This window comes from Phaethon aethereus (genome assembly GCF_964289735.1).
Source record: "Phaethon aethereus genome assembly, chromosome: 3".
In the NCBI taxonomy this organism is placed as follows: domain Eukaryota; kingdom Metazoa; phylum Chordata; class Aves; order Phaethontiformes; family Phaethontidae; genus Phaethon; species Phaethon aethereus.
Genome location: NC_138576.1, coordinates 20,508,619 through 20,527,165, shown reverse-complemented (window position 1 = coordinate 20,527,165; position 18,547 = coordinate 20,508,619). Strand labels below are relative to the sequence as shown.

Sequence of the window (18,547 nt, the reverse complement as noted above, 5' to 3'; positions counted from 1 at the left end):
GTAGAAATAAAACTTCTGCTGTTCACCTCATGGTCAGGGAAACTGGGATATTGCCATTCTTGCAGCAAACTGCTGTTATCCTGAGCTTAACTGTACTTCACAAATCAATTAGCGGCAACAGCCCTGGAGCAGAGCTGTCAGCAGTATAATCTTCACAGGCCAAGATTTGCACTCCTTGCTCCCTGTTCTTTGATTGCCCAAGGTCATGCCAAACCTGATGCTCTGGTGTTTACTAAGGTACTTCCCAAACGGGGCTCCATTTTTAGTATTACAATACCTCAAAAAGCATGGATTTTTTAGATAAGATCCAGTTATCCAAATACTGCTTTACATGAAATGGAATATCCTTTGTATGATAATTAGGGAAAACAGAAATTGGTATTCTTAATGATATTGCAATCAAAACAGTCCTGTCTTGAATAGAAATAATTCTCCATGAGACCATAAGGTATTTTTAAGAATTAGTAAGCATTTGTTTTTTGAAGGAGGTACTTGACATAGGTTCATTTTTTAAGTAACTTTCTTTTTCCAAAACAAAGTGGAGAAAAGCATGAGTTGCCATCCCAAAATAGAATTTATAAATAAGAAGATACTGGTAATATATTTTTTTTAAGAAGTTCACTTTACTTTTGGCCATGAATTGTTTTTAATGCTTTCAGTATTTTTCTTCTCATGTACACACAAATCCACATGCATGCACACTTCTCACCTTTCTTCTGGTTTGGTTCTGTTAGTGCTATTTTCTTCTAGTAATATGTTGTGGTTTAAACCCAGCCAGCAGCTAAGCCCCACACAGTCACTTGCTCACCCCTCCTTGGTGGGATGCGGGAGAGAATGGGAAGAGTAAAAGTGAGAAAACTCATGGGTTGAGATAAAGACAGTTATAGGTAAAGCAAAATCCGCTCACGCAAGCAAAGCAAAACAAGGAATCCATTCACCACTCCCCATGGGCAGGCAAGTGTTGAGCCGTCTCCAGGAAAGCAGGGCTCCATCACAAGTAACGGTTACTTGGGAAGACAAACGCCATCACTCCGAAATGTCCCCCTCTTCCTTATTCTTCCCCACAGCTTTATATACTGAGCATGATGTCATATGGTCTGGAATATCCCTTTGGTCAGTTGGGGTCAGCTGTCCCAGCTGTGTCCCCTCCCAACTCCTTGTGCACTCCCAGCCTACTCACTGGTGGGGTGGGGTGAGAAGCAGAAAAGGCCTTGCCTCTGTGTAAGCACTGCTCAGCAATAGCGAAAACCTCCCTGTATTATCAACACTGTTTTCAGCACAAAACATGGCCCCATACTAGCTGCTATGAAGAAAATTAACTCTATCCCAGCGAAAACCAGCACGTAATAGAAATATATTTGTGAATACTGTTTATCACCTTTTAAGAAATGGTACTTCAAAAATACTGCAGCTCAGACACTTCTTAAGACCAATTGTATTTCAGGCCTGTCTCACAGCTGTTACGTTAGAAATTTATGGTTCCACAATAACATCCAGGTTACTTGCAACTGCATGCTAATGCATAATTACTTCCATCTGAAATTTGCATTTCAGTGCATGGGCTATGGAGTAGTTGTAAGTCTCAGAAAAATCCCTATATGGAGTAGTAGAAAGGTTTTTAGAAAGGTTTTAAGAAAGGTTTTTCATAGTCATGTTGCAGTTAAAATCAGAATAATACATGAAGTTAATTTTTCCACCATGTGACAGATCCTCTGCAAGAGAATTGTATTGGCTATTTATAAATTTAATATTTTTAAGACCATTCTAACATGCACAATTCTATAATAATCTTCTCCACCTTCTAGAGTATTCAGGATGAAACTATTTACTCAAATAATTTTTAAGCATGCTTTTGTTAGTTCTCCCATGAACGATTATATTAATTGAACAAAGTTCCACTTTTTTTGCTGTTGTGTAATGCACTTTAAAAACTGCATTTGTTTTTATTCAAGTATTTCAAGCATATGTAATTTTAAAAAAAAAAACCACCAGACTGATTTCGTTCTCCAAGTCTGTGCCATCTATTGCCATCTAGTGAACATTTACAGTAGTGCAGTGTGGTCGTATTTGATCCACAAGTACTACTAGGTGAATGGAATAACTTGTGCTATTAGTAGATTAGTAATAACCATTTATTAAACTATGTGACATCGGTATAAAAAGGAAACACTGATTATCTTACTTTTACTAAACTCTTTCTTTGGCCAAAAAACTTCAGTAGTATTTAACAGAAAACAGTCTTGTCAGGATTGACTCTTGAAAATAGAAGATAATATTTTGATTAGATGTTGGGCCTATAACTATTTAAATGTACTTCAGTTATCCTCAACTCTAATTGGGTTTATTTCATGTCATATCTCTTCTGCATTACTTACCTGACTCAAGGGATTCTGTTTATATAGAACAATGATTTTTGTCTTTTTAAATATGGCCTCATTAGTTTCATAGCTAAACATCTCATTAAATTATTGAGATGGAGTGGTATATTGTTGTGGAGGTAGTGAGTGAGGTGCAAAGAAGTGATTCACCCAGACTGGTGCAGGAAACCTATAGTGGAACAGGAAATTAATCACAAGTCTCCTTCACCCTGGGACCATCTTTCCTAGATACTGAATTCTGCCTGCTGTGTCCCTTTATCTGTGTGACTGATGATACAGTTTGGTAGCACTTTAAGGCAGTCTTGCTAGACCTTTTTTTCCTGTTCATCCTCTTTTCTTTGCACAACCTTCTTAAATATATTTCAGCTTCCTTCTGTGCTCCACTATTAGACTTAACCAAGTGACAAAAACAAAGAAATGGTGGATCTCAGTCATATCAACCGGATCGGCTTTTCCTGTTTCATGTGAACAAGGGGCAACTTAAGGGAGGAGGTGGAAATACAGCAGGAAGGGAAAGGGAGAACATGTAACATGTCACTGTAGACTTCCATTTTCAAGAACTGTGAGCTTAAGTCACTGTGATAGCCAACCCTGAATAGAGCAGCATGAGGGAATATTAATTTAAAATGCAACTGATGATGCACATTGCTTCAACAATCTAACTGCAAAACTTCTCTCATTTTACTAAATCACCATGGAAGTGTCTTGAAAACTTTTTAAGTTCTTTTTGTCTGAGCTAAAATCGCTTTTGACATTATTTTATCAGACTTTTACCCCTCTGAGGAATAAACACTTAAGTACTTTCCACATATATTATAAATGCACTCTAATTAAAGGCACATTTTGTACTTTTTAGATTTTTTCAGTGTTGTCTTAGCTTTTGTAGAACTTGCCCGTTGTAAAAACAAAAGCATTAGAATTGATTTTAATTTGGGTCTAATACAATTAAAACTGTACGAAGGAGGAGGTAACAGCTTGTACTAATGACGCAAGGGACTGATGCCTAAGGACTCTGATTCCTCTATGATTTAAAGAACGACTGCATGAATCATTGTGTCTTTTGCCTAACTGCTGCAGTACTGCTCTTTGGATTCGTAACACTGTGAATCTGCTTTCATAACCCTTCCACGAGTTCACTAGACATAGAGGAAGGATAAGTTATTCCTGTCCTCTTTTCACAAAATACAGTATTTATGAACTATCCACTTTGTGTAACTAAAGCTGATTTTCAGTCAGCTTTTTTAGTCAGCTTTTTTAGTCTCAGCATTCTGCACATCATGGTAATTTATGCTTATATCTTAATATCTCATAATTAATATTTTAAGTACTTAAGGTGGTGGTGAGGGAAACATGAAAATGTATAATGCAGTGACCATGAAGGGAAATACAGTTATACTGCAGTGCATCAAAGGAAAAACAGACCCCACTTACCATTTTTCTGCAAGTAGATCCAATAGCTTACTAGAACTATTTTGGATGAATATATTTAATGTTAGCTCCAAATTGCCATAGTAAAAGAGATACTGAATTATAAAACAATAGGCCAACTCTCGTTCATATGCTGAACTGTGTAACTTCAGTCCTTCTTTTGGGATTTTTTATGATGGTGTGGAAATCTGAAACCTCACAATCTTTAGAAATTAAAGACCATGACAATACATCAGCCCCACCTTTAAGTCTTAAGATCACAAGCTGATCACTGTATTTTTTTACTGGCGGTACCTAATATGTCTTACTTCTCACAACCATGACTTCTGTCAACCAAGACACAACCAAGACTTCGCTCCTCTGGGACGGTGTCAATTTATCATTCTCACAGACAATTTTTCTTATACCGTGTCACATTAGCAAAGCTGGGAATGAAAACAAAGTCTTCAGTAAATGAGAGCAAATCTCATCTATTTAACAATATGCTCCTTCAGAAGGAACTGTCAGGTAAGACGCTTTTATAATTTACCATGGAATAGTATCATTCTGTGTCACATGTAGCATACTCGAGAAATCTGCTACTGCTTCCATGACACTATGGGGGGAATAGTAAATGCATATAAAACTCACTGTGGAATCCTGGAGTAACTACAAAATGATGTTCTCTTTAGAAGTGAGCCTGGATATTGTGATAATACTTTACGGTCTCATCCTCCTATGCTTAGGAGCGGCTTCGGACATATATAACTTAGTCTCTTGTCATCTCCTGGAAGAAATGGGTCCCATTCCTGTGATAGGTACTGCAAGGCATGGGGTAGATAAGCATAGATGCTACGTGCTGTGCCATCATATGGAAACAGGGTGCCATATGCACAAACACAGTGCGTAGACTGTTAATGTTTCATCTCTACTCTCGCATTTTCGGAGGTGTGAATGTTTACGTACTCTAGTTACAATGCATATGGGGATGTACAGTCACTTGATAGTGAATGCAAAAGGGGAGGAGGGTTTGTTTGCGTAACTAGGCCAAGTCCATGAAACCCCCACAGAGTGGGCCTCCGAGATGTTACTTGGCTGCTTGTTCCCACCAAGGCTGGCTACTACCTGCCCTAGGGAGCCTGTGGTGGTATAATTGTGCCAACAGTGCCCCCTCGTGCAGCTGCTTCTGGCCAAGGCTTTTCTGTAGTCAAATCATGCTAAGCTGTAAACTAAGCTGACGGCGGCACTTTTCTACCAGTTTAACTGCATGATCTTCTGGGAGTTGTTTCTGCATCAGTTTGGGGACATGACTGTAGAGCCTCCATCCCTCATGATTGTGTTACACATCTTTGTTGTGTAGCCTAAGTCTTAGAGTGTGCATGAGACTGAGTGCTGGGTAAGGGGCAGCTTTAGGACCACAGAATGGAAGACATTCAGCACAAAAGCGAGAATTTGATACAATAAAATTATTTCTCCAGTGAGTACATTTTATGCTTAAAGGGATAAATTTCACAGTCATAGACAATCCTTCAGATTTTATAAATGACACTTTTGCAGGTATTAATAGCTAATAGAAACATGGCTGGGGCTCCTCTAAGGAGCCAGTTCAGAGGGTCCCTGTTCCAAGTTTTTTATGCCTACCTAACACAGTGGGACACCATGATCAATGAAGTCCTTTATTGAGAGCTGTTACAGTGAAAATTGAGTTTTTCCTAATCCATAGTTTTACGAAAAATTTTGATAGCATAAATTTCATCACATTTGAGTTCTGAATGCTAAGTAAATCAGTCTTTAAATAAGTATATTTTTGTGTATATGGCTTGTTGTCTTTGCTCTGAACTCTTTCCATGACCAACAATAAGCATGAACATGGCATGGCACACTAGAATTGGAATTAGGTCTAAATTTTAATGGTTAACTGTTCAGAATTAATCATTATACCCACAATCTACAAGTTGTTTGCAAAACAAAGGTCCTGCAGAGTGTCCCCTGGCTGTTTAAGTCAGCCTCTACTATTATAGGACATGTAATTTCTCTCACATACAGATGAGACCCCAAAGACGTCTCTTGATTTTTTTGTGTGTGTGAAACAGTTAGTATGTTCCAAATGGTGACCTGGTGCACAGGTCAAGTAGGGTCAATCCTTTTAAGTGCAACCTCAGGAAAATAAATTCATTATACCTGAGGCACATTGCCTCCTCAGACTAAACAGCAGATGAAGAAAAAGTACCTTTACCAATAGCTGTGATCACATTAGGGACAAGTGAAATGAGCACTGTAATTTGACCAGGAAAAATGGTAGGGTACAGAGTATCCCAAGATGTCTGTGCAGTTTTGAAAAATTATTCTTTGATGTCTTTTGCTTCCTAACACCCACTACAAATTTTTGTGGTAAGTTGAAGGGCAGGACTGTCAGGAAGCTCCGAATTAGTACAGCACAGAGAGTCTTCTGTCTGTGCATATGCCTGGCTTTTATAAGCAAATGCAGGCTTTCTCTGCCTCTGCTATGGATTGCTCCAAAAAGCTATGGGTGAGGCTAGTGCAGCCCTGTGCCCTGTGAAGGTACCCACTACGTGTCTTACAGTCAGCATAAAGACGTGCAGAGTTTCTCAATCATATATGCCTGCCAAAGACCACGTAGCCAGGCTCTAAAAGTCATTTACTGCCCAGATCTTCGAATTACTGCAGTTTAACCATGAAACAGCTGGGCTGCAGTAACCAGTCACATAGGCATTTCCTTCCCGTGGGAAATGGGACCGTGATTTTGTTAATCCTCTGTCACTGGTCATTACCTGGAGGTACATCACCTGCACTGCATCTTGAGCAGGCAGATCTCAGAGTTGCCACTTGCCAGCACAGACTTTGTGCAGGTGTGGGTGTCATTTGCAAAGCTTCCTGGAGTTCAGAACCAGCCCATCCCTCACTGAGTTCTAGCCCAAATCAGTTTTCTGTTTAGATTACCTGCTCATTTCCTTTTGCACAGTATGGTGGAAGGGGACAAGGGTTTGGGTGGAGGGATAGAAAACGTCTTGTTTCACTTGGCAGTAGTGCTAGTTTGTCATCTGAAAATGTGCATGAATTGCAGTTTCTGTAACATTATATTTTTCACAAGTTAAGAGCATGTGCGCAAGCAGATCCCAAAGCTTTGGAACATAGTTTGTTAAACCATGTATATTATAGATATATTTGAAACATGAGTTTCAAGTTCTCAAGTATATATACCCCAGTCACACAGAAGGCTTTTGACTTTTGTCCTAAAACATAATCTAAGCTGAGGAGTAAATTTTCAGACTTTTTGTTCTTGGCATTTAGCTACAAACAGAATATGATCGAGTTGGGTAAAAAAAAAAAAAAGGAAGATCCCCTATGTTTGCAGTTCCAGTATAAGTGGAAAAGACCAATATAGTCAGTTACTAGTGCCTGCAGTGACAGGTAGAAATTCTGTCCCACTGAGAAGTTGCAATTACTTTAATTCTGTTTGATTATGTCTTTAAAATGAAGACAACATAAAGGCTGAAGAATGCTGAGCTTAAATATCTGGTCATGTGCTTTTCACCCCTTAGGACTACGTGCTGGCTGTAGATGCTTATCACAGCGTCATCAAATATTACCCCCAGCAGGAGCCTCAGCTGTTGAGTGGAATTGGAAGGATTTTCCTTCAGGTATGCATTTTATTCTAAATCTGCTAGGTAATATTACTGTTGACATCTATGTAGTGAGTAATTGTTGCATTTAAAACTAAAAGGCATGTATCAAATTGTGGTCAAAATAAAAAAAAACTTCTACCATGTGATACTAAATAGAATTAGGAAATATAAAGCACCTATAATATTAAAAGTACCTACATGTGCATTAGCAAACAAAGAACATGCTGTAGAAACTTACACTAGTAATGGAATCAAAGAGCAACATTTCTGCTTTCCCTCAAACTAATGGTAAAGCTCTTGTTGATTTCAGTGAGTCAGAATTTCACTAAAAATCTCATTTCTCACTGCCTGAAACTTCATGCAGCTCTCAGTCATGCTGTATAACTGCCATCTTCATCTAGAAAAAATTTGAGTTTCCTTCTTTTGTCCAGGTTATATCCCTGAGAAGACAGGGGAGGGCACATTAAAAGAAAAAACAGGACTGCACAAGTATAATGAATTTCCATGTAGCTATGTACTTACCATAATAAGTAAAAAAAATGTAAGTACAGTAGTAATTTTTTGTTTATCAGAAAATGATGCATCTAAATAATTAGTATATTATTGTTTTAATTTTTTGTATCTCACAATTTCTTTGGAGTTCTTTCATATTTCTGATACTGATATTTCAAACTTTTTTATCTACTTCCTTTTGCTATTTATTATAAAGCTAATTTTGAGTCATCGAGTATTTACAAACAATCTTATTTGTGGCATTCGTGTTATAAAATTATATTGAAATGGAATAATTTACTCTTGTTAGGTAATGAAATCGTTACTGTTGTTTGCTTAAAATCATAGAATGTAATTCAAACTCAGTTACGGATTTTCAGTTCTCAGCAGGAACATGTTTTCACAGTGTGGTAGGCATGTTTGTCTTTAAAAGTCTCTGATTTAAAGTAGATCTCAGTCACTATAGAGCAATTGTATGATACTGGCTGTGTGCATTAATTATTACTTAAATAGGCAACCTAGTAATTATGCATATTAAAGAATGGTACAGTAAATATGCATAATACTATTGGAAATACAAGTTATTAATAGTTCTGGTCTTACTGGGAAAACAAGTGGGTACATTAGTGTCAGCAAGCTATTGCCATGCTGACAAGAGTGTCCACCCCGGTGTCACAGTCTCCAGTCTATTAGTAGCTTGGTTTGCTATAGAAAAATTTTCACTCTCGGGAGGAAAGTGTCTCCCAACTTTGGAAAGAGTTACGTCCACCCAACTCGAAAAACGGTGTTCACAGGCTCTGTACAGAGTCATTTGAAGTCATTGACCTCCGCGATGTTGGCTGCGACAACAGGCCTTTAGTATGTAATGGTTTTACTGTCAGAACTGGACATAGCAAAAGGGAGTATGAGGAGCCCTTGATGTTTTCATGTGATCCTAGATAGTAGTTAATAGAAAGCATCACTTCTAAACAAATGTTTTCTTCTAGCATCTCAAGGAGATAAATTTTTATTGTTTGGCACGTTGTCTTTTTTTGTGACAAAATACTCAGCTCTGTCTGGAAGGTACTGTTACAATAGATGCAAGATTTTGAGGTATTAAGAGAAGTAATCGGTGTGTAGGTAAATAAACCCAAGAAGTTCAAATCAAAGAGAGAGAAATGTGTTGCAGGGCTGGACACCATAATTTTGGTAAGACCACTGCGCAGTATTGTGTGCTCGGTTGAGAAGGCACTCTGTGAAAAAAATAAACCTCTTGCAGGTAAAATGGGAAAGCAATTTTCTCGTATTCAGATGTCACAGGTAGTGATTCCCAAATAACCTCAGACTGTTCTCTTAACTTAACAACATTATCCAAGAGAGCCTCAAGGGAGCCAGATTTTAGCTGCTTATCAGTCACAGATACTGTTTGACAATAGATATCACACATACAAAACAAAGCAATAATGTAGAATGACATGTAAGTCTGGGAGTTAAATAGAAAAAAAGGCAACCTTTTTCAACAGATAAAACCTTACTTTGTGTGTGATTTATTTATTTTTCTTAATTAAATTGAGCTTACTAGTTGTAAGACACCATGTCGTCTTTATCTTCGCTTGCAGTGGGGTGTAAAGAGGCCTAGATCTGATGTAGAGCCTTTAGCTGTTGCCTTAATGTAAGTGGGAAATGAGGATGAGAGAAATGTAGAATGCAGGAAAAGACAGAGGCTATTGCAGAGAAATTTTCAGAAGCACTGTAATTCTGGCAGCAGTCACCTGATCCGTAAAACAGAAAGTCACATGAAACGGGGGAACAGTGAATACATTTTATTCTCTAGGATATTATTGTGTGTTGCTAATAGACTCTGCTTGCTGGCTGACCTATCCCAAGTTGCCATTTAAGTAACTACATTAAAGAATTTAGAAAGTGGAAAGCTGCCTGACCTTACTTTCTGCAATAGATTGCTGCAAAACAGAGTTAAAAGCAATAAATAAATCCTAGGAGAACTTAAGAAAAACAATCTTGGTTTCCAGACAAACAACAAACGTAAGCGCGTAGTAAATTGGAGGCTCCTTGAGTATATGATTATTTGAGGTTAACAGAGGAATTTTCATTTTTATTCGAAGTGCTAATTATTATTAGATACTGAAGTCATGTTTTCTGAACTAAGTTAAATAAAATTAAGTAATGAAGACCACTTTAAATATTTAACATTTTAATGACTACTTAAAACTAATTATTTCTTTTAAATGTTCTGCCAGAAAAAATATGTAAATTGTTTCCTCTTAGTTGGAAAAATGGGAATTAAAAGTTTGGCATGTTTGTTGAGAAGATACAAGGTGCTGCTAAGAAATGAGAACTCTTCATGATCACAAATAAAGAGTGATTAATCTTAAAGCATATTAGATTTTAACTCATCAAGCTCCCAGTGGAGCAAACTGGTAGTTTGCTTTAGAAATGGATTATTCCTATGGTTAGGGGCTTCCTTCTAACTTCCAGGCTAAAAATACTCGAGGATGGATTCATTTAACACTTGGGCCAGCATTATCCTTTAGTTAAAAGTAACTATTTTCTTGGTGATTTACACTTTTATTTATGGAAAGAAATTGTATCTTTTGTCATTGTAACTGAATATAGATGTTTTTAGAATGAATAATTTTTTTTTGTTTGAGTCCAGTTATGTAACATCTGGGAGAAATGCATCTGTTTAATTATCTAGAGTATTAATGGGTATTTCATAAATGCTTTCGTAGATGGACAGTTGCATCTTTGAGTGCAACTGGATCATCCCGTAAATGTAAAGAGTAATAATTTTATGTTGTCAAGGGAGAGGTCTTGTGGTTAGGGGCAAAGCAGTACCAGTCAGACATCTGATGTTAGCAGGGCTTTGGATACTGCCACTGTGATACTCCCATAAGCAAATTGGGAAGAAATCTAGATGAAACCTTAAAATAGATGTTTGCTATGTCTGAAAAGTCTACTGGGAAAGTCATTCACTGGAAGACTTGATGAAAAGATCATCTTTTCCACAAGGATCCCTTTAGGGTTTGCGGTGTTCTTATTTTTCAGTTAGGTGCTTGTACGATGAAATTAGAAACATGCTTGTAAAAAAGCTGGGAGTGGTACAGACACTGTGAAGGGCAGGATCAGAATTCAAAATAATCTTGACAAGCTGAGAAACTGAAATGTTAAATTGGCTGTGATTCAAACAGCAAAGGCAAAATACTACCAAAGACATATAATACACATATAATACACAATACACATAATACACAAAGACAATAGTACACAAGTACAAAAAAAAAAACAACTAATGAGATACTGTTCTGTAGAAAGGAATTAGGCTAAGGGTAAGCAAACTACACATAGGTAAACAAATCGGACTTCCAAAATACTGTGGCATAAAAGCAAACTTAATATTCACATTTGAAACATAAAGTAATTCTTCCGTTCTCACTGCTGGTGAGAGATAGTTGGAGATCAGCAGGCCCTCAAGGAGAATGTTCAGAGAAGAACAGCAAGAATGGTCAGAGAATCCAGAAAACATTATCTATGAGAAGAAGGTGAACACTGATTTGCTTGAAAATTTATTCTAATTCTAGAAGAAGAAACAAAGGAGAAAGTGCAATGCAAATTTTCAAGTATGTAAAAGGCTGTTAAAAAGAGGAGTTGTACTATTCCCCCTGACCACTGTGGATAGGACAAACAGCTGGGGTAAAACATGGAGCAAGATAGACTTAGAGTGTATTTTGTAATACTACAGGTGTGTAAGAATTCTGGAATAAGTTTCCTAGGAAGGCTGTGTAATATTCACCATCTGAGAGCTTTAAGGTGACTTCAACACATTTGTCACAAACATTTTTGGTAATGTTGGTCCTGTTCTTGAACAAACAGGTGATCTCTTGAGGGCTCCTGAATCTCCCCACCTGAGGGCTGCCTGGTTTCCATGGCTTTATGCTCCTGAACTAGTTTAGTTTTACTCCTTTTGATAGATTTATTTTACCCAGTACTAAGTTTTCTTCTCCTTCCATCTCTCCAGCCCAAAATTATTGTGAAACCTTACCAAAAGTATGAGTGTGAAATGCTTCATGAAACCCTTCTATGAAACGCACATTGCTAGCTGATTTACCAAAGGGGCCTTCTTCAAAGACTTTTTTTTTCATCTTAAATAGCAATGTATGTGACATACCCTTTGGTGAAATACCCCTTCCTTTCTAGGAATCTCTGTCCCCGTGTGTGTGTCCCCAAAATCTGTTCCTCTCTATGCCGGCTTTCAAATCCCTCATTCCATCAGCCTGCGACAATCCACGCACCAGTATTTTTCAATCTGCAAGTGGACTGTCTCCCTGATACCATCAGTGACCCATCGCATTGGGGTTGTTTTCTGAGATGTTTCAGTCTCATGCACTGAAGTCATCCTGTGGTCCCTGGCTATGACCCATAAGCTGTGGGTTACCAAGTATGGGTCCTACGCTAGCTACCCAGGCTACTGTATTCCAGTTCTCCTGCCTATTGACAGCTTCTGCCTGTGGGCAGTGTCCCTTTTCACCTCCTGCAGAATAATGCCCAGTCTCACGGGAAGTCATTCTAAACCTTTTCTCATTTTCAGCTAATTTTATAAACTCTGGAGTCAGTGACAACAGAAGAGCCAAATGAGGAGGTGAGGCACCCCTGCCATACAGTCCATGAATGCCCCACAACCTACAGCTGAGAATCACTGCCCTAGATAAAACTGCGCACGCTTTTGGGGTTCTTTTCATGATCTTAACATGGCTCTTCAAATAACTTTGTTTGATAACAGATGTTACCCTGTCAGTTTGATGCCGAACAACTAGATAACGGACTTTGATATGTTTTCGTGTTCTTATCCTTTGTAAAAGATATAATCAAGCTGTATCTCTTTTCTTATTGTGGTAACTTTCTTATAATTTTACTGTCTAGATTGGAGACATAAAAACTGCAGAAAAATATTTTCAAGACGTTGAGAAACTGACTCAGAGATTGGATGGACTACAGACCCAAATTATGGTTTTAATGAACAGGTAGATAATTTAATAGCTAAATGAAACTTTAAAATATAGTTTTGCAAAGTATGCATTGTGAGTATTAAACTACCCTTGAGACAATCCCATTCTCTTTCTCTCTTTTACATAACTACTTCTGTTGTAAGTGAGACTGAATGGCACACAGACCCAGGAGATCTGTATTACTTGGTACAGTCCTGTTATCCTGGATTCAAATTGTGATCCTTCAGTTGATTTTACAAAGCTTTTTCTCATTCTTCCAGGCATTGCATATATTCACTCTGCTTTTTCAATATACATTTGCATAAATAACTCTTAGGAGAGGAGGAGCTGTTTTGGGCCCTTAGCCTACAACCAGATCTGCTAATAAAGTTGCTGCCTGGCAGTTTCAAAGAATGCTGGAATACATTGTAAATCAAGCTGCATGATGAGGGACAGAGTTTGTAATGGTTAGCACATTGGTTTAATATATTTCGAAAACACTATTCAAAAGTGCTCTGAAAATTATATAGCATGGCTAATTTCATGAAGAGAAATAATTCCAGGAAGAGAGTATCTGCTTCTTAGTTAATAAAAACACAATGAAGGTTGTTGCTTTGGTAGGCAGAATATATAATAGCCAAATGATCCAAGTTGTCATTCCATTTGTCTGTAAATCAGTGTCTCCTTGCTGGCTGTAATTACACTGTGAAGAGCAAATGTCAGAAACTCCCACATCTGTAACAGAAAAAATAAAAAATGGTGTCCATTTTTTTTAAAATATATTGTCACCTTGAGTGTTTGAGGAGAACTCATTCGTATGTCACTTACTTTCTAGAGCATTTCTCCACCTTGGTCAGAATAATTTTGCAGAAGCTCATCGATTTTTCACAGAAATTTTAAGGATCGACTCATCAAATGCTGTGGTAAATCTCCAAATTGCTACATTTGAAATGAACACCTAAATTATTCTCGTAATGCTTCATGAGTGGATTTAATTAGTACCCAGAGTATGCTCAGAGCTTTATAGAAAAATTGAATGTTGCATGTGTGCCAAAGGGTTTTTAGTATACATAAGGAAGATACAAAACGGGGTGGGAAATGGAGAACCAGTCTATATGAAGGGCATGAATACCTAGGCAAGCATGTAGAAAGCATTCCGAAACATTATGTTTTACGGGATCTTCACAAATGCACTTGTTTTTGCATTCGCTGTTTTTAGTGTAGACATGCATGTTGGAAAAAAAATGGCAGCTGCCAGCGTGTATAAGATTAACTTGATTTCATACAACATTGAAGGGATGTTGTAATTTTAAACATGACATTTTTAACACATTGCATATCAGAGCCTTGAATTCCCATCACAAGGGAAGATCAAAGAAGAGCTGTTTATTTACTTTTGGGTTTTGTACATTTGGCAGCTTTCAGTGCGTGATCATGCAAGTGTTCCTAAGAAGTGAGCCATTTTACCCCCGGCAGCCTGATCCAAGGCCATCTAAAGATTGAGGGGACTGAGATTAAGAAGCACATGAATTGCATCATTTTGCAGGCTGTAAAATAGTACATACTATAAATCACAGTAGGGTTTCCTGAAGGGAGAGAAAAAGAAATTTTTTAAAAGTCTGTGTTCTTCCTTTATCTGCTGCTTAAACATGTTATATGACTTTGTACTGTTGGAATCTTTCAGTAACTCATAAAGCCTGTTCTGTGTGGAAAGGAAAATGGGACCTGACTTGATCATTTATGATGTCTTTAGATTGCCCTATCTGCTGAATTTACTTGAAGTCAGTTGTAGATGCCTTTGTGATAAGATAATTTTTTCCTGTTGCTTATGTGGATCTTCTATATGTAAGCCAGAGAGAAAAACACTTCTGAAGATATAGTGAAGTCATTAAAAAAAACCTGAAAATGACAGCATGCAGAGGCTCATGTAGTTTCTGAAATATTTTTCAACTGACTTTCAAAATTAACTCACTAATGTCCTGTACTATTTATACTTCATTTTAGACTCTGTCTTTTAGAGTTTCAGCTCTTAGAAATCAGGTCCTACTGACACAGGATAAATCTTGAGAATAACAAGAAAAAAAGGATTGGATTGTATGATTGATAATGTATCTTTTGTTACTTGCACGTGTGCACACACACACACACGTGATTCTTAGCACATAGTAAACCTGTTGTAACCCCAGATGCTAGACTTCCTTTTTTCCTTTTCTCGTCATCGCTCGTAAATACATACATACATACATACATACAGAGAGAGAGAGAGAGAGACTTATTTGTTTACGATATATTTTTCTCTAGGCTAATAACAATGCTGCTGTCTGTCTTCTTTATCTGGGAAAACTGAAGGATTCTCTCCGGCAGTTGGAAGGAATGGTTCAGCAGGACCCTAAACACTACCTACATGAGAGCGTTCTCTTCAACTTGACAACTATGTATGAACTGGAGTCATCTCGCAGCATGCAAAAGAAGCAGGCCCTTCTAGAGGCTGTAGCTATCAAAGAGGGTGACAGCTTTAATACTCAGTGTCTCAAGTTAGGATAGGTCATTTCCAACTAATTTTTTCCAGCAAGGCTGATTTTTTAAATTGTATATACTCTTGCTAATGTGTAAATGTGAAATAAAATCTATTCAATTATGAATATTCAGTGGCATTACTACAGAATCCTTTGTCTTAAACAGTCCTATCATTGTGAAGACTAGAGCCAGCTTCATCCCTACAAGTCTATTACCATTTAGTTACTCTTCATTACAGTGTACTATATATATACACAGTCAATTACTCAGATTCTTTTTATAAGAAAAACTGAATTTGACCTTATGTTGTCTTGGTGATTGTTATAGTTTTTCAGTAATTAGTGAGCAAATCACATGAGCTAATTTCATCAGCTAAGAGTTATTGACAGAATATCAATATGTGTATTACAGAAATGAAATTCTGAATGCGGTTCTCTTCACTTGTTTCTACTTGTGTGTGTCTCATTTTGACCAGTGTTCTCAAGGGAGGTTGCCTGAAAACCACTATACAGAATCACAGCATGGTTGAGGTTGGAAGGGACCGCAGGAGGTCATCTGGTCCAACCCCCCAATCAAGCAGGGCCACCTAAAGCAGGTTGCCCAGGACCATGTCCAGATGGCATGTGAGGGAGTCATACAGTCACCCACAGGTACGAATTTCCCACAGTATGAGGGACTATATCAACTGAATGATACTAAACGGTCTCCCTATACTTTCTTGGGTTTGTGATACCATTAAATCTTTCCGAGTAAAGCATTTAGATTCTAGAAAGCTGTGGGTGGGAGTGGAGTATTTCTCTGTAACCAAACTAATGCTTGCTTCAGTACGTTGTTCCTCTCCCACTCTGGCCAACATCTCTACTTGGATGTCGCCAGCAGATGCTACAACGTTTTTCTAGGAACCCCTGAACTTGTGCATGTGTATTTCAGCTCTTACTATCCTAGCTTAGAGCCTGTGGATTCCTCTCGGTGTAGGGAGGCGTAGCTGCTCCAGTCTGGCATTCTCTGGCTTTAGTTAGGCAGAGCGGGACCACAACCCATTTCAGCTCAGTTCCTCTCCTTTCCCCTTACCGAGTGAAAACACTGTGCAGAAAGCACTTCCCAGGGAAAAGGATAGACTGAGGCAGAGGTCTGTAAGGGTTACGTCACACCGAGTGGAAGCAAGTGAGGTGATGCAGAGAAGGACACAAGGCAGTATTGGCAGTGATTTTGGCAAAAAGTGATTTTGGAATCCCTTGGAACATAGATTTTTGGAATCACAGTACTGTTGTGGTATCGGTGTATTTCACATCTCTGCCCACATTTCTCCATCTGTATCGAAAAGATTCAATCCAGATACTCCTCATATGTGAGATACATCTGTTTATTGGTGGTTTTTTGATGTTTTGAGATTTAATGTTCAGCAATTCGAGTAGCTTCGTGTCATAAATCACTGCCATGGGACAATTCTGTAACTGTATTTGTTACATTTTTTATATCATATCCATCAGTTAATTCTCACCATCTTTAAATACTCCCACCTGTATCTTTAAGTAACTAACAACTCATTTTTATGCTTGTCCAACTGAAGATACTGTACAGGGGCCAAACAGTTGTCCTCAAAAATCAGCTGGTGTGAAAATTGCTGCAAGCTGGACATGCAAAAAAATGAGGATGCCTAGAAATCACCAGTCACCTCTAAAGATGTAAGCCTACAGCTTTTCTCGGACAAAGAGAGAATTTGTTCCATTTTTACAGGATATGTGTGTGTTACGGGTCACACTCGTGCACTGAAACAACGGCTAGAGATGTACCAATCAACTGAAAAAAAATTGAACCCATTACTATTTCTGTTTCTGGCTTGCCTCTATCTTCCACAGCTGGGTCTGAATTAAACTTGTGCAGCATCTGGGTAGACTTGTCCTAAAGTATCACTACTAAACTAAAAATGAAAAATTCAGCACCCCCTGCTTCATTTGGGTTTAAGCACGGTTTATGTATCTTTAGTGAGTATTAAAATACAGTCAAATAAAAGTAGCTACTTTTGCATTACTCCTTATGAGGCTTTACATTTGTTTTAAATATTGCTATGATTTAGACAAAGTTTAACAGTGATTGGACAAATTCTCAGTTGATGTTGTCATAATGAAGCTGAAATCAGTGTTGTTTTCAATTTGTTGCAACTATTGATCTGATCCGGTATGTTACTCACCGTACTCGTAAGTAATTTTAGTAGTATGTTTTCTCCAGCATAAGTCACTTTTCTTGTGTGGGGGGTTTCTTAGGAGATAGAAATCCTGGTATGGAACCAGTATTGTTCTCAAAGACTTGGAGAGCGCTGAACAATTTACTGGGGCATGTAGTGACAGGGCAAGGGGCAACAGTTTTAAACTGAAAGAAGGTAGATTTAGATTGGTCATAAGGAAGAAATTCTTTACCGTGTGGGGGGTGAGGCACTGGAACAGGTTGCCCAGAGAAGCTGGAAGAAGATGGATGCCCCATCATTGGAAGTGTTCAAGGCCAACTTGGATGGGGCTCTCAGCAACCTGGTCTCATAGAAGGTGTCCCTGCCCATGGCAAGGGGGTTGGACTAGATGATCTTCAAAGGTCCCTTCCAACCCAACCCATTCTGTGATTCTAGTTAAAAAATTGTACAATGATATGTAAAATATCAATGTATCTTATAACAGAGATTCCCATGCATTTAGCTGAAGGTTGGGTGTCATGTTATATTGTTCTACTATTGTCTATGTCTTCATGAAGCTTGATTCATCTTTTCCAATTCTAAGTGAGAGTAGCATGATCCACCATCATCCAGCATGCTGAAGCCACTTGCCTCTTTACAACTGAGGAGTAAAATGCTTCCTTTTTTTCGATTCAGTAGTGCCTTATACGCACTGCACGTGTAAGTGACAGCCTGTGTTCTGATCGGCAGAGAATAAAAATTCATGATCCCAGTCAGAGTCAAAAAACCATTAAAAAGAAACACTCTGAAAACATAATCCGCTGTTTTCCAAGTTTCTCTAAATTCTAATTCATACGCAGGTCTCACTTTAGTATGTTTGCTGTGTTCTTATTAGTAGAAGCTTTTACTTGGATAAAAACAGTAGAGGAGAGACTTGGACTGGGTGACCTCTAAGCTCAG

General features: G+C 38.1%; 1 protein-coding gene across 1 annotated transcript in view; it reads left to right on the top strand.

Moving 5' to 3' along the window:
• The window catches only part of TRAPPC12 (trafficking protein particle complex subunit 12), a gene marked incomplete at both ends in the record, with an annotated part of 57,035 nt that extends 41,585 nt beyond the window's left edge, over positions 1 to 15,450 (top strand). Inside the window, 4 exons of the mRNA XM_081997339.1 lie at positions 7,349 to 7,447; positions 12,842 to 12,942; positions 13,742 to 13,829; positions 15,208 to 15,450. Of these exons, the coding sequence (XP_081853465.1) occupies positions 7,349 to 7,447; positions 12,842 to 12,942; positions 13,742 to 13,829; positions 15,208 to 15,450 (531 nt within the window). The remainder of the gene's footprint in view (positions 1 to 7,348; positions 7,448 to 12,841; positions 12,943 to 13,741; positions 13,830 to 15,207) is intronic.
• Between the last annotated feature and the right edge of the window lie 3,097 nt (positions 15,451 to 18,547).